The 21,456-nt window shown below is 37.4% G+C and overlaps 1 protein-coding gene across 1 annotated transcript in view; it reads left to right on the forward strand.

The window, feature by feature from the left end:
• The window catches only part of LOC143021617 (uncharacterized), a 41,013-nt gene extending 23,727 nt beyond the window's left edge, over positions 1-17,286 (forward strand). The window contains exon 5 of the mRNA XM_076179219.1: positions 13,666-17,286. Within this exon, the coding sequence (XP_076035334.1) occupies positions 13,666-15,246 (1,581 nt within the window). The 3' untranslated portion in view covers positions 15,247-17,286. The remainder of the gene's footprint in view (positions 1-13,665) is intronic.
• Positions 17,287-21,456: the final 4,170 nt, after the last annotated feature.

Raw genomic sequence — 21,456 nt, forward strand, 5'->3', positions numbered from 1 at the left:
AGAGGGACCAATTTAGTAGTGAAGGAATTGACAGCATTCTAACAAGAGGTAGGCAAGACAGACCCTGAGTTGTTACATTTGATTGTGGCCTCTTTTCTGAATGTATTGACACTGCACTTGAGAGATGTCACTTGTTTAATGTGGACAAATGATTACTTGAAGTATTGTGGTCATGCATCAGTTAGAAAAGCAACTTTGATAACAACAGAATAGATTCACACATACTCCCTTACCCCCTCCATCCCACTCCCTATAATGCATGACAACATCATCCATACACAGCCATTCTCCACTTACCCCTATCTTTTGTCTTCTCCCTTCCTCAACAGACATTCCCCTCTTTCCCAATGCCCAATCCATCCATCTCATCCTTGGTCACCCCTAAGGAAATGTAAGGTGGATAAAGTTTTTACACATCTTGGCCTCAACCAGGAAAAATAAAATTATGTACAGTAGAATAAAGTAACTGATCAGGTTGACCTTTTCAGTCAGGTCATTCCTTGGGTGAAGAAAGTTTTTGGGGTTTGGTCACAAAAGAAATTGTCACAACAAGTAAAAAATGATTGCTGCCATTAGTGAGTTAAGAAATGTGATAATTTTCCCAAAACTAAATTAAATTACCTGTTTGCAACAAAGAAGGAAAAAGTGGGAAATGGTCCATGGGTTAACTACTGATCATTCTTAGATGAAAGTAGGACAGTATGTACATACATACATATACCAAAGGCTTTTTCCCCCTTACAAGGGAGGTAGCCAAAAAACAAAGGCATAAAAAGCATTCTCACCCATTCCATCCCTAATGCACTCCACTCCTCTCCACCCTCACTCCTATCTTGGCACCTCCTGGATGATGGGTCATACCTGTATCTTGTCCGCTGCCCTGAGTCAGAACCAGTGACTCGAGCCACAGCACATCCAAAGCAAGGCTGCTTCATTAAATTGGCGACCCCCCTATCTGTCCCCTCATGCAGAAAAGGAGAAGACAGGGAGAAATCCCTTTGGGCTGCATCAAAGTGGAATCTTCAAAATGTTCTTTATTTTTCTACACAATGGCTAATGTACTAGAACAGTATTGGTAGAAATTAAATGTTGATTGTTTAAAGGCTCAATATCTTAGGGACTCTAATGACAACCCTACATTAGACAAATAGATCTACATAAGAGCCCTTGAAATTATACTTTCCCTTTGCATTAAATCACAAACTTTTCCACCCATATGCAAAATAGAAATAAACCCAGCAGTTCTTTACTCAGACATGTATTTACCTAATTGTAATACAGGAGGAGCAATGCTCGTTAGGTCCTGTCCCCTATTCTCTAATTATTTATCCTACCTAGCCTCAAATTCATGTATGGTTCCAATGTAATCTATATCCTTGGTTTCCAGTTATTATATTTAGATTTGAACTTGTATATTGTTTGAGCTTGGGCTCTAACACTTCCTAAGCTATTCCAGGTATTTTTGCATATACATTGGAACCTCATATGATGAACATAATTTGTTCCCGAATTTTACTCATAATGCAAAACACTTGTTAAGCAAAATAATTTTTCCCATAGGAATCAATGTAAAATATAATAATGCATAGCATGCTTATGAAAAAATACCCCAAAATAATTTGTAAAAAATACCTAAAACAGTTTTTTTTTTAAATATTAACACAAAAATATTTTAAAGTACAGTAAATGAACCTGGGAAAGAATAAATAATTAGTCAAATAAAATAGAAATAAATATAAATACTTTTGTAAATTATTAAAAAAAAAAAAGTAGCTCTTAGTACAACAATGGAGACAGGGTAGGATAATTGAGGTGAAGGAGAAGAATCTTCCACCAAGGGAGATTCCACTTCACTTGCTACTATAATAGCCTCAGCTGATTCATTAGCTTTAAATATTTTAGAAACATTGGCACAACTGGCACTTTCTTTAGAATCCTTTTTCACTAGAAAACTGTCTAGAGACATTTACTTTTGTTGACACATCAAAATTTGGCAAAAATGTGAAAGCATTATGAGGGAATCATATAAGAGGTACAAAATAAAGAGAAAAGTAAAACACAAGATAAGGGAGGCAAAGAGGAGAGGTGTGAAGTGGGGTAAGAGTATGACAGAATTTTTTTTTAAAGTAATAAAAAAATGTTTTGGAAAGAAATTGAGAGGAAGAGGAGGTGAATCAAGTAAAAAAGAAAAGGTAAAAGGGGCAGATGGAGAGATGATAATGGAAGAAAAGGCAGTGAGAGAACAGTAGGCAGAGTATTTTAGGGAATTCCTAAATGTGAAAGAGGATAGGGAAGGAAAGGTAGTTGCAGTGGGAAACACTAAGAAAATGACCGTAATGAGTGAGGAAAATGGAGAAGAAATAAGGAAAGATGAAGTGAAGGCAGTTGTTAAGATGATGAGAGCGGGTAAGGCACCTGGGTTGGATGGATGCCATGCAGAATGTAAAAAGGAGGTACAGTAATGATGGACTGGCTGGTGAGGTTATTTAATGTTTGTTTAAGAGAGGGTAGAGTGCCAGAGGGCTGGAGGAGTGCCAGCATAGTTCCACTTTACAAGGGATCAGCTTGTTAAGTGTAGTTGGAAAGGCTTATGGAAGGATCTTGATTGAGAGGATTAGGAGAGGAACAGAGGGAGCAATTGGTGAGGAACAGTGTGGGTTTAGGATAGGTAGGGGTTGTGTTGATCAGATTTTTGTGGCAAGACAGATATGTGAGAAAGCTACAGGAAAAGGTAAGGATGTATTCTGGATTTTTATGGATCTGGAAAAGGCTTATGATGGGGGCAGACAGGAAGACACTGTGGGAGGTATTGCAAATATATGGGATAGGAAACCTTTAAGAGCAGTTAAGAGTTTTTATGATAGTAGTAGAGCTTGTGTTAGGATTAGAAATGGAGAGAGTAGCAGCTTGGGGTAAAGGAGGGATTTCATCAGGGATGTGTTATATCGCCCTGGCTGTTTGATTTGTACATGGATGGGGTGGTGCGAAAGGTAATGCAAGGGTAGTGGGTCAGGGATTGGAGATAGTTAAAGAAAATGGAGAAAAGTGAGAGATAAGCCAGTTGTTGTTTGGTGACAACACTGCACTTGTGGCAGGATCATAGGAGGGATTGAGGAAGTTAGTGACAGAGTTTGGGAAGGTGTGGAAAAGAAGGAAGTTGAAGATAAATGTGGGTAAAAGGTGATGAGATGTACAAGGGGAGAAAGTGGCAGCAGCCTGGAAGTGAGTATTAAGGGAGAGAGACTAGAGGAAGTGGATAGTTTTAGATACTTGGGTGCAAATGTGGCAGGAAAGGGAGGAGTGGAGGTGGAAATAGAATGTAGATTGATAGAAGCGAGTAAATGCCTTGGTGGATTAAAAAGTTTAATGACAAATAGACATTTGGGAATGGATGCTAAGAGGAAATTGTATGAAGGAGTGATTATGCCGACAGCACTGTACAAGGCAGAAACATGGAACATAAGGGAGGAAGAGATGAGAAATTTAAATATATTTACCGAGTTGTATTTTGTGGGAAGGGGAGCTATGCTCGTGGTGTCCTGCCTTTGTATCTCGCAGTGTCTAGTTTGCTCCTAACCCTAGAACACGGTTGTGGGTCAAATTTACCCACGCCCTTTGTTTCACGTGGGCACAGCCCGCGTGGGTTGAGGCAGTCACATGGGTCTTAGGGTAGCTTCAATTGGCTGTGAGCTCTTCCGGTAGAAGATAGTGTGTCCGCACTCGCGCCTTTGTGGGGCCACATACGGGGTGCGTTGGGTAAATTCTACCCCAGTGCCGTGATAACGTGCAAACTTGTACGTTATCACATGAGACACTTACAGTTGATGAGCAGCTGTTGGGGTTCTGTGGGAACTGCCCATTTCATATGTATATCACCAGCAAACCAGCAAAGTATGGAATGAAGCTGTTCCTCATCAATGACAGCAACAGCAAGTACATGTTGGGTGCAATTCCCTACCTGGGGAAACAGGGCACAAGACCCCATGATGGCATAAACCTTGGCCATCATTTCACCAAGGAACTCATTAAACCTTGCCATAAAACCAACAGGAATGTTACCACAGACAATTGGTTTACCTCAGTGGCCCAATCAACTGATCTCCTGATCAACTGTGGCATGACCCACGTTAGTACTGTGCGTAGTAACAAGAAAGAGATACCTTGGGAAATGAAGGACACAGCAAATCGGAGGGCAGGGTAAAGTGCCTTCTTATTCACCATGGACATAACTTCAGTGTCCTACTGCAAAGAAACATCAAGAAGAAAGAAGAAATTGGTGCACCTCATGTCAACAATGCACACGCATCCTGCTATCATGCCTAATGGGAAGCCTGAAATAATTAATTTTTATAATGAGACCAAAGGTGGGGTCGATACATTCGACCAGATGTGCTCAGTCTATGCAGTGGGTCGCAAGACAAGAAGATGGCTCATGTGCATTTTCTATGGGATGATAAATTGCTGTGTACTCGTGGATAATATACAATGAAAATCAGCAGAGGACAGGGGCTTTTTTCACTAACAAAAAACCCTTTTTTTTTTTACATTCTCCCGTATAGTGTGTGTTGCTACTAGGAGGCTGTGTTTCTTAGACCTGAGGCTCCTGTGACCTGGGTGTGGTGTGATCATCACTCAAGACTTCAGTTCCAATATTAGATTTTTTTTTAATATTTTTTGATTGCCCATGTAGTAAATTTTCATATTTTTAGTACTTTTTTTAAATTGCCCCTAAAAGATTCACTTTGCCTTAGTAATAAGTTAGATATCAGAGAAATTGAAAGTATAGGCATTGTATTTTGTGTCAATTATTTCAGATTTATTAAATTTTGATTAAAACTATTTTTATCTTATTTTCCAAAATGGGGTGAAATTTACCCCACGACCGTGTTAACATAAGTATTACCCACGACCGTGTTCTAGGGTTAAACTCATGAACGGTTTTTGTGCACACTATTTTTTTGTCCAGTTTGTTCCAAGTGTCCATTCTGTGTGGAAAACTGTTTTTCTTCAGATCTCTTCTGTAGCTATATTTTTTTTTATTTTCTTTCTACTTCCTCTTGTCCCAGTTAACAAGTTCTCTCTATCAAGTATTTCTGTGCCCTTCATGATTCTGTAGATGGTCAATAGGTCACCTCTCTCTCTTCTCTGCTCCAGCGTCGGTAACTCCAGTTTAGCCAATCTTTCCTCATATGACAAGTTTGCAAGTGCAGGGGCTATTTTTGTGGCTACTCTCTGGATTCTATTTTCTTTATATTCTTTTTGGTACTGGGTGACCACAATGTTGCCGCATATTCTAGTTTAGGCCTTATCAGTGTGACCAATATTTTTTTAAGAATTTCTTCATCCACACCTTCATCCATGTCATTTATATATATGGCAAGCATTATCAGACCCAATACAGAACCTTGTGGAACTCCACTTATCATTTCTTCCCAGGTCGAGTTGTTGTCTCTAAGTACCACCCTCTTTTTCTCCCGCTCAAGAAATCTTCCATCCATTCCAATAACTTTCCTTGTACTCCACCTATTATTTCAAATTTTCTTAGCTTTTTGTGTGGTATCTTATCAAATGTTTTTGTAGATCTAAGAAGGCACAATCTGCCCATCAGTCCCTTTCTTGCATTATTTCTATTAGCCTTGAGTAAAAGCAAATCAAGTTTGTGGCACATGATCTTCCATATCTAAATCCAGATTAGTTTGGATTTAGTATATTATTCTCTTCCAAATGAGTGTGTATTTACCTAGTTGTATTTTGCAGGGGGAGAGCTATGCTCATAGTGACCCACTGTTGTATCTTTCTGCATCCAGTTTTTTCTTAAAATCATGTACAGTTGAACCTCGAAAGCCTGGACTAATAGGGGGGAAGGGTGGTCCGGTCATGCCAAAAGTCCAGTCATCGAAAATATCGCCCTAACACCCGTAGATTTTTGTAGTGGTATACGTATAGGTATGATATGGCATAGAAACACATAAGAATAATACTCTAACACTGTAATAATAACAATACTGTAACAATAATGCTATAATACTAATAATTCTGTAATAACTGTAATACAGGCATGTAAATGTACTGTAAATACAGTGTACTGTACTGTATTTTTTATTAAGTACACCGTAAATATCGGAAGGTATGCACGTGGGACAGTGGTGGCGGCCAGGGTTGCCGCGTTTTCTACACTGCCGTCTAGAATGGGAGTGTTGCCATACCGGGGCATACATTTTTCTTGGGCGTGTGCAGACTTCCATAGCAAGATATACTTGTCAAACTTTAACAAAATGTTGGTTCTAGTTTTTTTTATTCTTGAGTGTATATAATGCCCCCATGCCCTAACATATTCAGTAAGATAAAAAAATTTTTTTTTTTATATTATTATCGCTAAAAGAAAGCTGAAACTTTAGCGTAGAAATTTTTTCTACATGGTAAAAACGTATCTTTTGGGGTATGATATTTTATAAGTAACACAATTACCAATAAAAGTCATTTTGATATACCATTTATTATTTAATAAATATTTCTATGATTTTTAAACAAAAGTTTGAGTTTTTGAATGTTTTTAATAGCCCGCTGATATGTAGAAAAAATTTCCTTATGTCCTTGTGCAGTTGCCACATGCCGCTATTTTACTACATTTTGGTACAAAATTCTACGAAACAGCAGCCCTGGTGGCGGCTCGACTAGGCCGGGTTTGAGTACACGTGTATGGCCGTCGCTGCCACCTACCGGACAAATAGGGAACTTTCCTTGAAAAGTCCGCCCTTTGTTCATTTCGACCGGTCATACGAGGGTCTGGGCATTCGGGGTTCGGGCTTTCGAGGTTCGACTGTATAGTTTTAGTACTCACCGTTTCCTCATTCAGTTTGTTTCAGATATCTATCACTGTGTGGAAAGCTATTCATTTTCAGATCTCTTCTGTAACTGTCTTTCTTAGGTTTCTTCTTGTGTCTTCTTGTATTTCTTCTGTCCCATTTTAGTAGGTCATCCCTATCAAGAATTTCCATCCCTTTCATAATTCTGTAAATTTTTATTAAATCACCTCTCTCTCTTCTTTGGTCTAGGGTTGGTAAATTTAGTTTATCCAACCTTTGTTCGTATGTCAAATTGCAGTGTTGGTGCCATCTTTGTTGTTGCTCTTTGAATTCTTTCTAGTTTTTTATAGTGTTTTTGGTACCAGGTGTCCATAGAGATGCTGCGTATTACAATTTTGGTCTTGTCAGTGTAACTAGTATTTTCTTTACCATTTCTTCATCCATGTAGTCAAAGGCCATTTTCATTGATCTTAATAAGTTAAAAGTTTCTCCAACTAATTTGTTGACATGTTTATCTGGTGTCATGTCATTTGAGATAGTTACTCCTAGGTCTCCTTCTGAGTTTACTTTTTTTTACTTCCTTTGTACCAATTTCATATTGACCAGCTTTTTTTTTTTTTTTTTTTTTTCTTTTTCCAAATTCCATTATACTGCATTTCTTAATGTTGAAGTTCATTTCACTCTTTTGACTCCATTTCCAGATTTTGTCCAGGTCTTCTTGAAAAGATTTGCAATCTTCCTCTGTACTTACTCTCTTTAATAGTTTCATATAACATTCCACACCTTCATCCATGTCATTTATATAAATAGCAAACATTATCAGACCCAATACAAAGCCTTGGGGGACTCCACTTATATCTTTCTAATTTGAGTTCTTGTCTCTAAGTACCACCCTCATTTTTCTTCTGTTCAAGAAATCTTTCATCCATTCCAATAATTTTCCTTGTATTCCACCTATTGTTTCAATTTTTCTTAGTAGCTTTTTGTGTGGTACTTTGTCAAAAGCCTTTTGTAAATCCAAGAAAGCACAATCTGCCCATCTGTCTCTTGTATTATTTCTATTAATCTTGAGTAAAAGCATATTAAGTGTGTAGTACATGATCTAACACTTCTAAATCCAAATTGTTTAGGGTTTAGTATATTGTTCTCTTCCAAGTGTTTAATCCATTTGTTTTTAATAACTTTTTAGCTATTTTTGCAGTTGTGCTTGTAAGGGATACTGGTCTATAGTTTGTTGGATTTTCTTTGTCTCCTTTGTATATTGGTACAATACGTATTTACATTTTTCCAATCTTGTGGTACTTTTCCTTCTTTGAGTGAGAAGTCAATTATCTTGTGTATTTTGTCTATAAATTCATCTATACATTCTTTCAATATCCAGTTCGATATTCCATCAAGCCCATATGACTTTCTGACGTCAAGGTTCTTTATTTGGTTCCTTATTTCTTTCTGTCACCATTATTTCTTTCATTTTGGGGGATCTTCCTCACTGTCCTTCATCCCAAATTTGTGAGCTTTCAATTGTAAATACAGATCTGAAATGCCTAGTCATTAATTCAGCCATTTCTATATCTATATATTCTTTGTTTTCTTCATGCAATTTCACTATTTCACCTTTGTCTTTTAGTTTGTCCTTTACATATCCATAAAATTGTTTAGGTTGATCTTTGCATTTATCTATTATATCTTTTTCGTAGTTTCTTTTTTCCCCTCTATATAAATCTACATATTCTTTTCTCAGTTTGATGTATGTTTGCCACTTGGTGTTTTTTTTTTCTTTTCTTTTCTTTCTTTTTCTTCTTTTTTCCATCCTTTCCAGGCTTTGTCTCCTCTGTCTTGAGCATCACTACATTTTTTTTCATAGCAACACTTTATTTAAACCCTTTTTTATTTCTTCTTAGGTATATATTCATCTGTTCCCTCCTTGTATTTTTCTTTAAGTATGCTCCATTTCTCTTCCATCTTTGTTTCATCATTTGAAATTTTTTCCCAGTTAGCGTTTTGATTTTTTTTCTAAGTTTTACAAAGTCTGTTTTGTTGTACATTAATCTTCCTTCTCTGTTTCTCATTTCTTCTCACATCATTTTGTTCCATAAGTTTGAACTCTATTAGTATGTGGGCACTCTTTCCAATTGGTGTCTTACAATTCATTTTGTCCATAATTTTAAGTCTCAGAAGTAAATATCAAGTCTAGTCTCAATGGTTCTTTATTGTTTCTATATCTAGTGTTTTCCTTGACCCATTGAGTCAATGTATAATAAATGGTCAAACCCAGTAGAATGTTGCCCCAGATTCTCTACCTTTTATTGTCAATTCTTCCCAATTTATTTCCTTTGGGTTAAAGCCACCCATACCGGTAATTGTTTCCTCCATCAATCAGTATCTCAGATAATTCATTCTTTGTGTCTTCCTGTAATTTTGAGTGATCGCTATTAGACCAAGCCTTTGTTTTTGGTGGCACATATACTACAAATTTTCTGCTGTTCATAATGCTATTTTCAACTTTAATTGTGATCATTTCCATATTGTCTTTACCTTCTGTTATCTTTATCACATTTAAGCACTTTCTAGTCAATAACATGACTCCTCCCCCCTGTTTATCCATTCTATTTTTCAACCAATGGTTGTATAAATCTTGTCCCACCATACTTGATATAGGACCTTTCAATTTTGTCTCTGCAATTCCCATTATGTCTGGTTTCTCTATTAACAAATAGTCATTTAATTAATTTATTCCAGAAATCACACCATCCATGTTTTTGTATGCCACTTTTAATTTTTTCTTTTCTCCTCATTTTTGGTTTATGTTTCTATTTTTCTTATGTACCATTTTCTTAGCATTTCCCACTGCAACTATCTTTCCCTCCCTATCCTCCTTCACATTAAGCAACTCCCTAAAATATTCTGCCCATCTTCCCCTTACTGCCTTCTCTTACATTATCACCTCTCCATCTGCACCTTTTACCTTTTCTTCTCTACTTGATTTGCCTCCTCTTCCTCTCTTAATTTCTTTCCAAAACATCTTTTTATTACTTTCAAAATTTTCTGTCATACTCTTACCCCATTTCACATCTGCTCTCCTCTTTGCCTCCTTTACCTTATGCTTTACTTCTCTTTTATTTTCTTTGTACCTCTCATATGAAATGCTAAGAAAATGACTGTGATGAGTGAGGAAAATGGAGGAGAAATAAGGAAGGAGGAAGTGAAGGCAGTTGTTAAGATGATGAAAGCAGGTAAGGCACCTGGTCTGGATGGATGCCATGCAGAATGTCTAAAAAAAGGAGGTACAGTGATGGTGGACTGGCTGGTGAGGTTATTTAATGTATGCTGTAGAGAGGGTAGAGTGCCAGAGGACTGGAGGTGCCTGTACAGTTCCACTTTACAAGAGAAAAGGGGACAAGTGTGAGTGTAGTAGTTTCAGAGGGATTAGCTTGTTAAGTGTAGTTGGGAAGGCTTATGGGAGGATCTTGATTGAGAGGATTAGGAGAGGAACAGAGGGAGTAATTGGTGAGGAACAGTGTGGATTTAGGATGGCTAGAGATTGTGTAGATCAGATCTTTGTGGTAAGACAGATATGTGAGAAAGCTATAGGAAAGGGTAAGGAAGTTTTTTGGGCTTTTATGGATCTGGAAAAGGTTTACAACTGAGTAGACAGGAAGGCACTATGGGAGGTTTTGTGGATATACAGGATAGGAGGAAAGCTTCTAGGACCTGTCAAGAGTTTTTACGAGAGTAGTAGAGCTTGTGTCAGGATAAGAAATGGAGAGAGTGAGTGGTTCGAGGTAAAGGTGGGACTTCGTCAAGGATGCGTTATGTCCCCCTGGCTGTTCAGCTTATACATGGATGGGGTAGTGCGAGAGGTAAATGCAAGGATAGCGAGTCAGGGATTGGAGATGGTTTAAGAAAATGGAGAAAAGTGGGAGGTGAGCCAGCTGTTGTTTGCTGACGACACTGTGCTTGTGGCAGGATCGGAGGAGGGATTGAGGAAGTTGGTGACAGAGTTTGGGAGAGTATGTGATAGAAGAAAGCTAAAGATAAATGTGGGTAAAAGTAAGGTGATGAGATGTACAAGGGGTGAAAGTGGCAGGAGACTGGAAGTGAGCATTAAGGGAGAGCGACTGGAGCAAGTGAATAGTTTTAGATACTTGGTTGCAAATGTGGCAGGAAAAGGTGGAGTGAAGGTGGAGGTAATGTAGATTGAGAGAAGCGAGTAAATGCCTTGGCGGATTAAAAAGTGTAATGAGGAATAGACATTTGGGAATGGATGCTAAGAGGAGACTATATGAAGGAGTGATGTGCCAACAGCACTGTATGGAACAGAAACATGGAACATAAGAGAGGAAGAGAGAAGGAGTTTGAATGTGTTTGAGATGAGGTGTCTGAGAAGTATGATGGGGGTTACTAGGCTAGACAGAGTGAGAAATGAGGAGGAGAACAGGGGTGGAAAGGGAGTTGGGAGAGAGGGTTGATGAAAGAGTATTAGGATGGTTTGGACACATGGAAAGAATGAGTGAGGAAAGACTGGTAAAAGAGGTGTGGAAGGCAGATGTGGAGGGAGTGAACATGAGTGGATGTCCCAGGATGAGATGGATGGATGGGGTGAAGGGGGCTTTGGAGAAGAGGGGAATATCTATTGAGGAAGGACGGGACAGAAGACGGGTGAATGGAGAATGGTTGAATATGGATGATGTTGTGATGCACGAGGTGGAATGGGTGGGGGGATAGGGGGTGAGGTAGTATGTGTGAGAAAAATTTGATGCAGCCCAAAGGGATTTCTCCCCATCTTCTCCTTTTATGCATGGGGTGGATGGAGAGGTGGGGGTCACCAATTTAATGAAGCGGCCTTGCTGTGGATGTGCTGTGTCTTGCGACACTGCTTCTGACCCAGGGCAGTGGACAAGGTGCAGGGATGACCCATCATCCAGGAGGTGCTAAGATGGGAGGGAGGGTGGAGGGGAGTGGAGTGTATTTAGGGATGGAATGGGTGGGAATGATTTCATGCCTTTTTCTTTTTGGCTACCTCCCTTGTAAGGGGGAAAAGCCTTGGTATATGTATGTATGTACCATTTTCTTAGTCTCAGATCCAGTACTCTCCAAAAAAACTAATTTTTTTCAGTCTCCAATCTATTCTTGTTTTTTTCCTTAGCTTCATTTCTTAGTGCCCTATCTTTCTCTGTTTCTTCAACGTTTATTTCCTTTTTATCCACACATTTTTGTAATTTTCGCTATTTGTTAGTTTTGCCGCTTTTGATAGTATCTCTTCAGCTATCATTTGAGTCCTTAGTTTGATTTTCTTTGGCCTATAGTTTTTTTTATTTAGAGTATGTACCCATCCTATGCACATCATCAATTTCCTTCTTCAACTCTTGACCCTCATCCTGAACTGCTTTCAGTATTTCCTTTGCAATTTCTTTCTCTTTTTCTGTTTGGTATTTGTGTACATTGTTTTTCTTTGATACTGTACACCACAATGCATTTCTTTTTATCCACTGTGTCTCTCACCCAGTTTTCCTTTTCTTTGATTACCTTAATCACTGTTTCCTTTGCATTCTCTTCTACCTGCTGTTGTACTATTTCTTTGAAAGAGATTTTTTTTATTTTTACATTCCTGTTTCCACTGATTTTTTATTTCAATGAGATCTGTCTCTTTGATTGATTCTCCCATCTTTTCAGTCACTGCTTGTAATTGTTCTTTGACCTCTTTCTTTAGTTCTTCATTTTTGTTTCTATCCTCATTTTCCTTTCATTTTCTCTTTTAATCATACTTTTTGTGTGTGTGTATTTACCTAGTTGTAGTATACAGGAAAGGAGCAATGCTTGTTGGGCCCCATCTCCTGTTTTCTAATTTTCTAAAATACTTAGGTTCAAATTCATGTATCTATATCTTTGATTTCCAATTATCATATTTATATTTGAACTCATGTATTGTTTGAACTTGGGTTATATCACCTAAGGTATTCCACATATACATATACTGTATATTGAAAACTGTATTTCTTCATATCCTTTTGATATGTGGTCTTTCTTTAATTTACTTCCATGACCTCTTAAAGCCCTCCCATCTTTGATCAGGAGATCTTTTCTATCAATGCAGTCTATCCCCTTTAGTGACCTGAACACTGTAATTATGTTATCTCTTTCTCTTCAATCTTTCAACGTCGGAAGACCCGGTACTTTTAGTCTTTCTTCATATGATTTATCTACCAGGCTGGGTATCAGTTTGGTTGTTGCCCTTTGTATCTTCTCAATCTTGTTTATATCCTCTCTGGGGACCATACTACTGACGCATATTCCAGTCTTGAACACATCAGAGTTTCGATGACATGACATTTTCCATCATCTCTTCATCCATATAATGGAACACCACTTTAATCTTCTGCAGTAGTCCATATGTCTCTCCCACAATCCTGCTGATATGTCTTTTAGCTGATAGGTTTTCTTTTATCAACACCTCCAAGTCTTTCTCCTCATTTGCTTTTGTTCTTTTAGAGTGATTTTAGTGTGCCCTGTACTTACTATTAATGCATTGTTTTGAGTAATTTGTATGGTATCTATGTCTTCTCAAGTGTCGGGAACCATGCCAAGGAAGTACAGTTGTGTGTAGTTCTTAGTGAACTGTATGTAAACTAATTAACACCTGTATGAGTCCATCTCTTGGGTATGATATTATCTCCATAGATAGAGCCACTGATTATTGGGAAATAGCCACTAAATACTAATGTTTTTTAAATATGTATTTTGAAAACTGAAAAAATCCAAACATTAAAAGACTTCTGGTCCCAAGCATATTAAAAGATTCTCAGTCTGTCATGGACAACTGCTTATCAGAAATACCCTGACTAATTGCAGTACATTTCAGAAGTGGCTGGACACAGTGAAAGACTGGTGGGAAAATGACATCACTGTGGACCCCTGCTCACCCATGCATGAAACCATGAAAGGAGCTATCATGAAGGCTGCTGCAGAGAAGTGGAAGAATAAGGACATAGCATGGTCAGCTTTGCTAATTTCATATTTGTTTGACAGCGTAACTATTGACTGCATCTGTCAGTCCACAGATGAACTGTCACATGAAGTGGATGAAGAACTTTATCAGGAAGTGCTCACACGAGTTAGTCCTTTGGCTTTAAAGAGGCTGAAATTGGTAAGCAACAAGTTGTATGCCTGGCAAACTAGGATAGTGAGGGACCTGTTGCATCATTCTCCCAATGTGATGAGGGTAGAGGTTCCAGTGCTCAGCCATTACATTTTAGACGGCATTTCTAAGACTCCGAACCTTGAGGAGCTTGAGATCATTGCAGATATGTATTATTCAGAGATTGGGAAAGATGGAGGTGTTCTTGCAAAGGCTGCTCAAGTTTTTCTTGGAAGTAAGAACTACTATGATTTGATGGAAAAAATTGAGGAGGAAGGAAGAAGGCAGTTATCTTTCCCAAGATTAAAGAAATTTTACATTGATGTTGTTGACTATCATTCCTCATTTTGTCATGCCATGGTGTACATGTATCCAGATGTCAAACTCAAATCTTTTTATCTACCTGAAGAAGAATATTTGCTTCGTTTCATAGAAGGAGAACATGATGCCTATTGGGGTATTGGAAGTCTCTTTGCAGAAGCTGAAAGTACCAGATTTGGTAAAGGTGTTATGAATGTCAAGAACTTCATTATAGGGGATTGCCTATTTTACAATTTTGAAGATGATTTGTCCATCTGTTCAGGACTGAAACCAACTAATTTAATCATTTTTTATGAGATTAAATTTGGCTATGAATTTATAAACAATCTTTTGAAAAACTGGACTACTGTAGAAAAATTAGGTGTAAAAAACGTTAAATTTCTTGAAACCATAAAGGATTCATATGCATCACAAATCCTTTGCATAGAACTGGAAGGAGCTACTAGTGTTCTTGAAGCATTTGGTTCTCTTGCTCACTTTCCTAATCTGAAACACCTCATGTTTGCATATCCAGCATGTCCAGATGAGAGATGGGTAAATACAGGGAGGGACCAATTTAGTCAAGTAAAGGAATTGACAATAACATTCCAACAAGAGGTAGAGAAGATAGACCCTGAGTTGTTACATTTGATTGTGGCCTCTTTTCCAAATGTAGAGACACTGCACTTGAGAAATGTCACTTGTTCAATGTGGACAAATAATTACTTGAAGTATTGTGGTCATGCATCAGTTAAAAATGCAACATTGATAGCAACAGAACAGTTATATTCTTGTCAATATTTTTGGTTGGATGCCTTCCCCAGCTTAGAGGGACTCACCATTAAATCAACAGTTCCTCAGAATAATCATTTCAAGGCCACATCCAGATTAAACATTAAGTATGAAGGTATTGTAGTTCCTCATGATGAGTGGCAAGGAGATTATGAAAGCAATAGTGATTTGTACCCTGAAGATGAATTGGTCTCCATTGCTAAATTTTGTTAGAGGAATGCCAGGTCCAAGAATCCATAAGGAATGTCTTTATTTGTCAACTTCAATACACAAAAAAACATTACCAAAAGGAGCACAAGAAAGTGTTAGAAAACCTGGAATGCCACAGTAGTTCTCTAGATTTAACAAGTTTCATTAACTTAAAATAAGGAGTGGAGTGGAAACACCTTGTAAACAGTAGGTAGCCATCTATCAAGTTCTAATGAAATGCAAGGTGGACAAGATTTTACACATAATGGCCCCAACCAGAAACTGACCCAGAATCTGCTTCATTGACAGATGGACAGACATAGCAAAGACATGACACCAGACAAACATATCAATAAAATAGAGAAACCTTCAACCTATTAAGGTCAATTGAAGTGGCATTTGACTACTTGGATGAGGAAATTATTGAAAAAATATTAATTACACTAATAAGACCAAAACTGGAGTACACAGCAATACTATGGACACCCAGTATTAAAAAGAATATAAAGAAATAAGAATACAAAGAGCAGTGACAAAGTTGGCACCAACTCTTTCCAAATTAACATACAAAGATTGTCCAAATTGGAATTACCAACTCTGGAACAAAGAAGAGAAAGAGGACATCTGCTGATTATAGAATCATGAAAGGAATGGAAATCCTAGATAGAAATTATTTACTAAAATGGGAACAAGGTAAAACAAGAGGACACGAAAAGAAACTCAAAAAGGATAACTATAGAAGAGATCTGAAAAAATAGCTTCCCACACAGAGTAAGATACCTGGAATAATTTAGATAAAGAATCAATGTGTGCAAACACTATTCAAGATTTAAGAAATAAAAATTGATGCTGAAAGATATAAAGACGGGTCACCACGAGCATAGCTTCCTTTCCCATATAATACAACTAGATAAATACAATCATGTTTCTCGTGTGACCAATAAGGTATAATCCAGTTCTTGAAATGAGTATAGTTGGCACAATGGAAAAAGATGAAAGGATATTGAACGAACCAATGAAGAGAGGCCTGGACATAAGTAAGGTGGAATCACCAAGAGGCGTCATCCTCAAAAAAACATGTTTAATTGACACTCCAAGGATAAACCAAAGGTGGGAGAACAAGAGTTTTCCAGGTTTTCAAAGAAATCCAGGAGAAATAGGTAAAAGCTTAGATATAGATAGAGAAGTTAGATATAGTAATGTATTAAGAAATTGTGAAGTAAACGAATTATTGGAAGAAATCATATTTAAAATTGGACTACTGAGCTATACTTAGGGAATTGATTACCTTGCGTAAGAGTAACAATCAAATGATTAGAGAGTTGAGTGACCCAAAGAGCGAAATTGATATTCTCAAAAGAGAAAACGAAAGAATGAAAAATGAGGACAAAAGTAAAAATGAAGAACTGAAAAAGGTCAAAGAGCAATTACAGGTAGTGACCGGAAACATGGAAGAGTCAATTAAAGAAACAGACCTCATTGAAATAAAAAATCAATGGAAACAAGAACAGGAAAATAAAAAAATATCTTTTAGAGAAATAGTACAAAAGCAGATGAAGGAAAATACAAAAGAAACCATCATGAAAGTAATTAAAGAAAAGGAAAACTGGGTGAGAGATACAGTTGACAAAGGTAAGTGAATTGTGGTCCATGGTATCCAGGAAAAACATATGTATAAATACCAGAGAGAAAAGGAAAAGGAAATAGCTAAGGAAATTTTGAAAGAAATACAGGACAAAGGGCAAAATTGATCAAGAAATTGACGAAATTCACAGGATAGGCAAATATTCAAAAGAAAAACAACATAGACATCTGAAAATAAATCTAAGAACTCAAATGATAGTTGAGGAGGTATTATCAAAAGTGGTCAAATTAGCAAACAGCAAGAAATTCAAACATGGATAAAAAAGGAAATGCGTGATGAGGAAAAAGAGAAAGACAAGGCTCTCAGAATTGAAGCAAATGATAGAAATGAGAAAAGAACAGAGATGGAAATTTTTTTATTTTTTGGAGAGTAATGGACTTGAGACTGAAAGAATGGTACATCAGAAAAATGGAAACTTAAACAAAAAAAGAAGAAAATATGAAACTAAAAGTGGCATACACAAATATCGATGGTATGATCTCTAGAATTAATGAACTAAATGACTACCTAGAAATAGAGAAACCTGACATTATGGGAATTGTGAATACAAAACTGAAAGGATCTCTATCAAAAGTATAGTGGGACAACAAATCTGATCTGCTTTTACTCAAGATTAGTAGACATAATAGAAGAAAGAGATGGATGGGCAGACTGTGCTTTTCTGGACCTGCAAAAGGCATTCGATAAGGTACCTCATAGGAAACTAATAAATAAGATAGAGTCAAAAGGTGGCATCAGAGGAAAATTATTGGAATGGATGAAAGACTTTCTGATTGGGAGGAAAATGAGAGTTGTAATTAGAGAAAAATTCTCCAACTGGGAAGAAGTAAAAAGCGGGGTCCCGCAAGGATCAGTACTGGCCCCGATCATGTTCGCTGTATACATTAATGACATGAATGAAGGCGTGGAGTGCTATATAATTTTTTTTGCAGATGATGCAAAATTACTTAAGAAGGTAAAAACGGAAGAGGACTGCAACTCATTGCAACAAGATCTGGACACAATATGGAATTGGACTCAAAAGTGGGAAGTAAAATTCAATATTAAGAAATGCAGCATAATGGAATTTGGAAAGAGTAAAAATAGAATATCAAAAGATTACAGAGTTGGGGAAGAAAAAATAGATAAAACAAACTATGAAAAAGATCTTGGAGTGATGATTGGAAAGGACATGAAACCAGATAAACATATAAACAAGATGTTCGGAGAAACCTACAACTTATTGAGAGCAAGCAAAGTGGCATTTACCTATATGGACAAAGAAATGATAAGGAAAATACTTACTACACTAATAAGACCAAAACTCGAGCACGCAGCATCCCTTTGGACACCCAGTACCAAAAAGAATATTAAGAAACTAGAAAGATTACAAAGAGCGACAACAAAACTAGCACCGACACTCGCTGAACTAACATATGAGCAAAGACTATCCAAATTGAACCTACCAACTCTGGAACAAAGAAGAGAAAGAGGAGATTTGCTAACTATCTACAGAATAATGAAAGGAATGGAAGTTTTAGACAGGAACGACCTATTAATGTGGGACAATGGTAAAACAAGAGGACACGGAAAAAAATTGAAAAAGGATACTTATAGAAAAAACTTGAAAAGGAACAGTTTCCCACACAGAGCGATAAATATATGGAACAAATTAGACAACAAAACAGTATGTGCTAACACTATACAAGATTTTAAGATAAAACTTGATGCGGAGAGATACAAAGACGGGTCACCACGAGCATAGCTCCCCTCCCGTATATTACAACTAGGTAAATACAAGGTCTATACAACCACTGGGCAAAAAATTGAACAGACAAGCAGGGAGGATGTGTCATGATATTGACCAAAAAGGGTTTAAATTTGACAAAGATAATGTGGAATTAATTATGATTAAAATCGTAAACAAAAATATGAAAAGCAGAAAATTTGTAGCACTGTATGTGCCACCAAAAACACAGGCTTGGTCTGATAGTGACACAATGAATGTGCTAAATGAGTTACTGAAAGAGGGTGGTAACAGTAATTATGGGTGATTTTAATGCAAAGGATATAATCTGGGAAGAAGAACTCTGGAGCAACATTCTACTGGATATGACCATCAAATAGACCTTAACACAATGAGTTAAGGAAAATACTAGATATAGAAATAATGAGGAACCATCAAAACTAGACCTAATATTAACTTCTAAACCAAATATTGTGAACAAAATGGAGTATAAAACACCAATTGGAAAGAGGGACCATATACTAATGGAATTTGAATTATAAGTACAAAACAATGTAGGAAGGAATGATAAACATAGAGAAGGAAGATTAATGTACAACAAAACGGATTTTGTAAAACTAAGAACATTTTTCCAAAATACAAACTGGGATAAATTCTCTAAAGAAGAAACAAAGATGGAAGACAAATGGAACATATTCAAAGAAAAGTACAAAGAAGGAATTGAAAAATATATACCAAAGAAGAAGCAAAAAGAGATTTATATAAAGTGTTGGTATAACAAAATGTGTAATGAGGCTAAAGACAGAAGAGACAAAGCCTGGAAAAGATGGAAAAGAGACAAAGAACATCCAAATGGCAAACATATATAAAATTTAGGAACAAATATGTGAATATACGCAGGAAAAAAGAAATTATAAAAAAGATATTATAGACAAATGTAAGGATCAACCTAAACTCTTTTACAGATATGTAAATGATAAATTAAAGGATAATCACGAAATTGTAAAACTACATGAAGGAGATAAAGAATATATGGACGACACAGAAATGGCAGAAGTTATGATCAGACATCTCAGGTCTGTTTTTACAATTAAGAGCTTAAAAATTTGGGAAGATGGACAACAAGAAAGACCCCCTAAAATGAAAGAAATAAAGGTAACACAGAAAGAAATAAGAGACCAAATAAAAAATCTAGATGTTAGGAAATCGCATGGACCGGGTGGAATTGCAAATTGGATACTGAAAGAGTGTATAGATGAACTGATGAACAAATTATACAAGATAATAGACTTTTCACTCAAAGAAGGAAAGGTGCCGCAAGATTGGAAAGATGCAAACATACATACATACATATACCAAGGCTTTTTCCCCCTGACAAGCGAGGTAGCCAAAAAGGAAAAGGCATAAAATCATTCCCACCCATTCCATCCCTGAATACACTCCACACCCCTCCACCCTCCCTCTCATCTTAGCACCTCCTGGATGACGGGTCATCCCTGCACCTTGTCCACTGCCCTGGGTCAGAAGCAGTGTCGCAAGACACAGCAAGGCCGCTTCATTAAATCGGCGACCCCCACCCCTCTCCGTCCCCCCCATGCATACAGGAGAAGACGGGGAGAAATCCCTTTGGGCTGCATCAGAATTTGCTCACACATACTACCTCACCCCCCATCCCCCCGCCCATTCCACCTCATGCATCACAACATTATCCATATACAACCATTCTCCATTCACCCATCTTCTGTCCTCTCCCGTCCTTCCTCAACAGACATTCCCCTCTTCCCCAAAGCCCCCTTCACCCCATCCATCCACCTCATCCTAGGACGTCCCTTCATGTTCACTCCCTCCATATCTGCCTTCCATACCTCTTTTACTAGTCTTTCTTCACTCATTCTTTCCATGTGTCCAAACCATCCTAATACTCTTTCATCAACCTTATCTCCCAACCCCCTTTCCACCCCTGTTCTCCTCCTCATTTCTCACTCTATCCAGCCTAGTAACCCCCATCATACTTCTCAGACACCTCATCTCAAACACATTCAAATTCCTTCTCTCTTCCTCTCTTATGTTCCATGTTTCTGCCCCATACAGTGCTGTTGGCACAATCACTCCTTCATATAGGAGAAAAGGAACCATGAGAAGGATATTATAGACAAATGCAAAGAGCAACCCAAACTATTCTATCGGTATGTGAATGGTAAACTTAAAAACAAACAGGAATTGGTGAAACTATGCCAAGGAAACATAGAATACACAGAAGATTTAGAGATGGCCGAAGTCATGAACAATCACTTTAAATCTGTTTTCACCAGAGAGAAAATACCGAATTGTGACATAGACAAAAACAAGAAATCTCCCCTCATGAATGAGTTTACAGCATCACTAAAGGAAATATCAGAACATTTATCAAGGCTGGATGTCAGAAAATCACATGGCCCGGACGGTATTGCAAATTGGATTCTAAAGGAGTGCAAAGAAGAACTAACAGACAAAATACACATCTTAATAAACAGCTCACTCAAAGAAGGAAAGATACCCGAGGACTGGAAAAACGCTAACATTGTACCAATACACAAAGGAGGAAACAAAGAAGAACCCACCAACTATAGGCCAGTATCACTAACAAGCACCATTGCCAAAATTTGTGAGAAAATAATCAAGAATAGATGGGTAAAACATCTGGAAGGCAATGACATATTAAACCCAAGACAATTCGGATTCAGACAAGGAAGATCATGCTCCACAAACTTAATATGCTTTTACTCAAGACTAATAGACATAGTGCAAGAAAGAAATGGATGGGCTGATTGTGCATTCCTAGATTTGCAAAAAGCCTTTGACAAAGTACCACACAGAAAACTAC

Source organism: Oratosquilla oratoria, chromosome 42, assembly GCF_046742065.1.
Source record: "Oratosquilla oratoria isolate Oo_2021 chromosome 42, ASM4674206v1, whole genome shotgun sequence".
Classification (NCBI taxonomy): Eukaryota; Metazoa; Arthropoda; class Malacostraca; order Stomatopoda; family Squillidae; genus Oratosquilla; species Oratosquilla oratoria.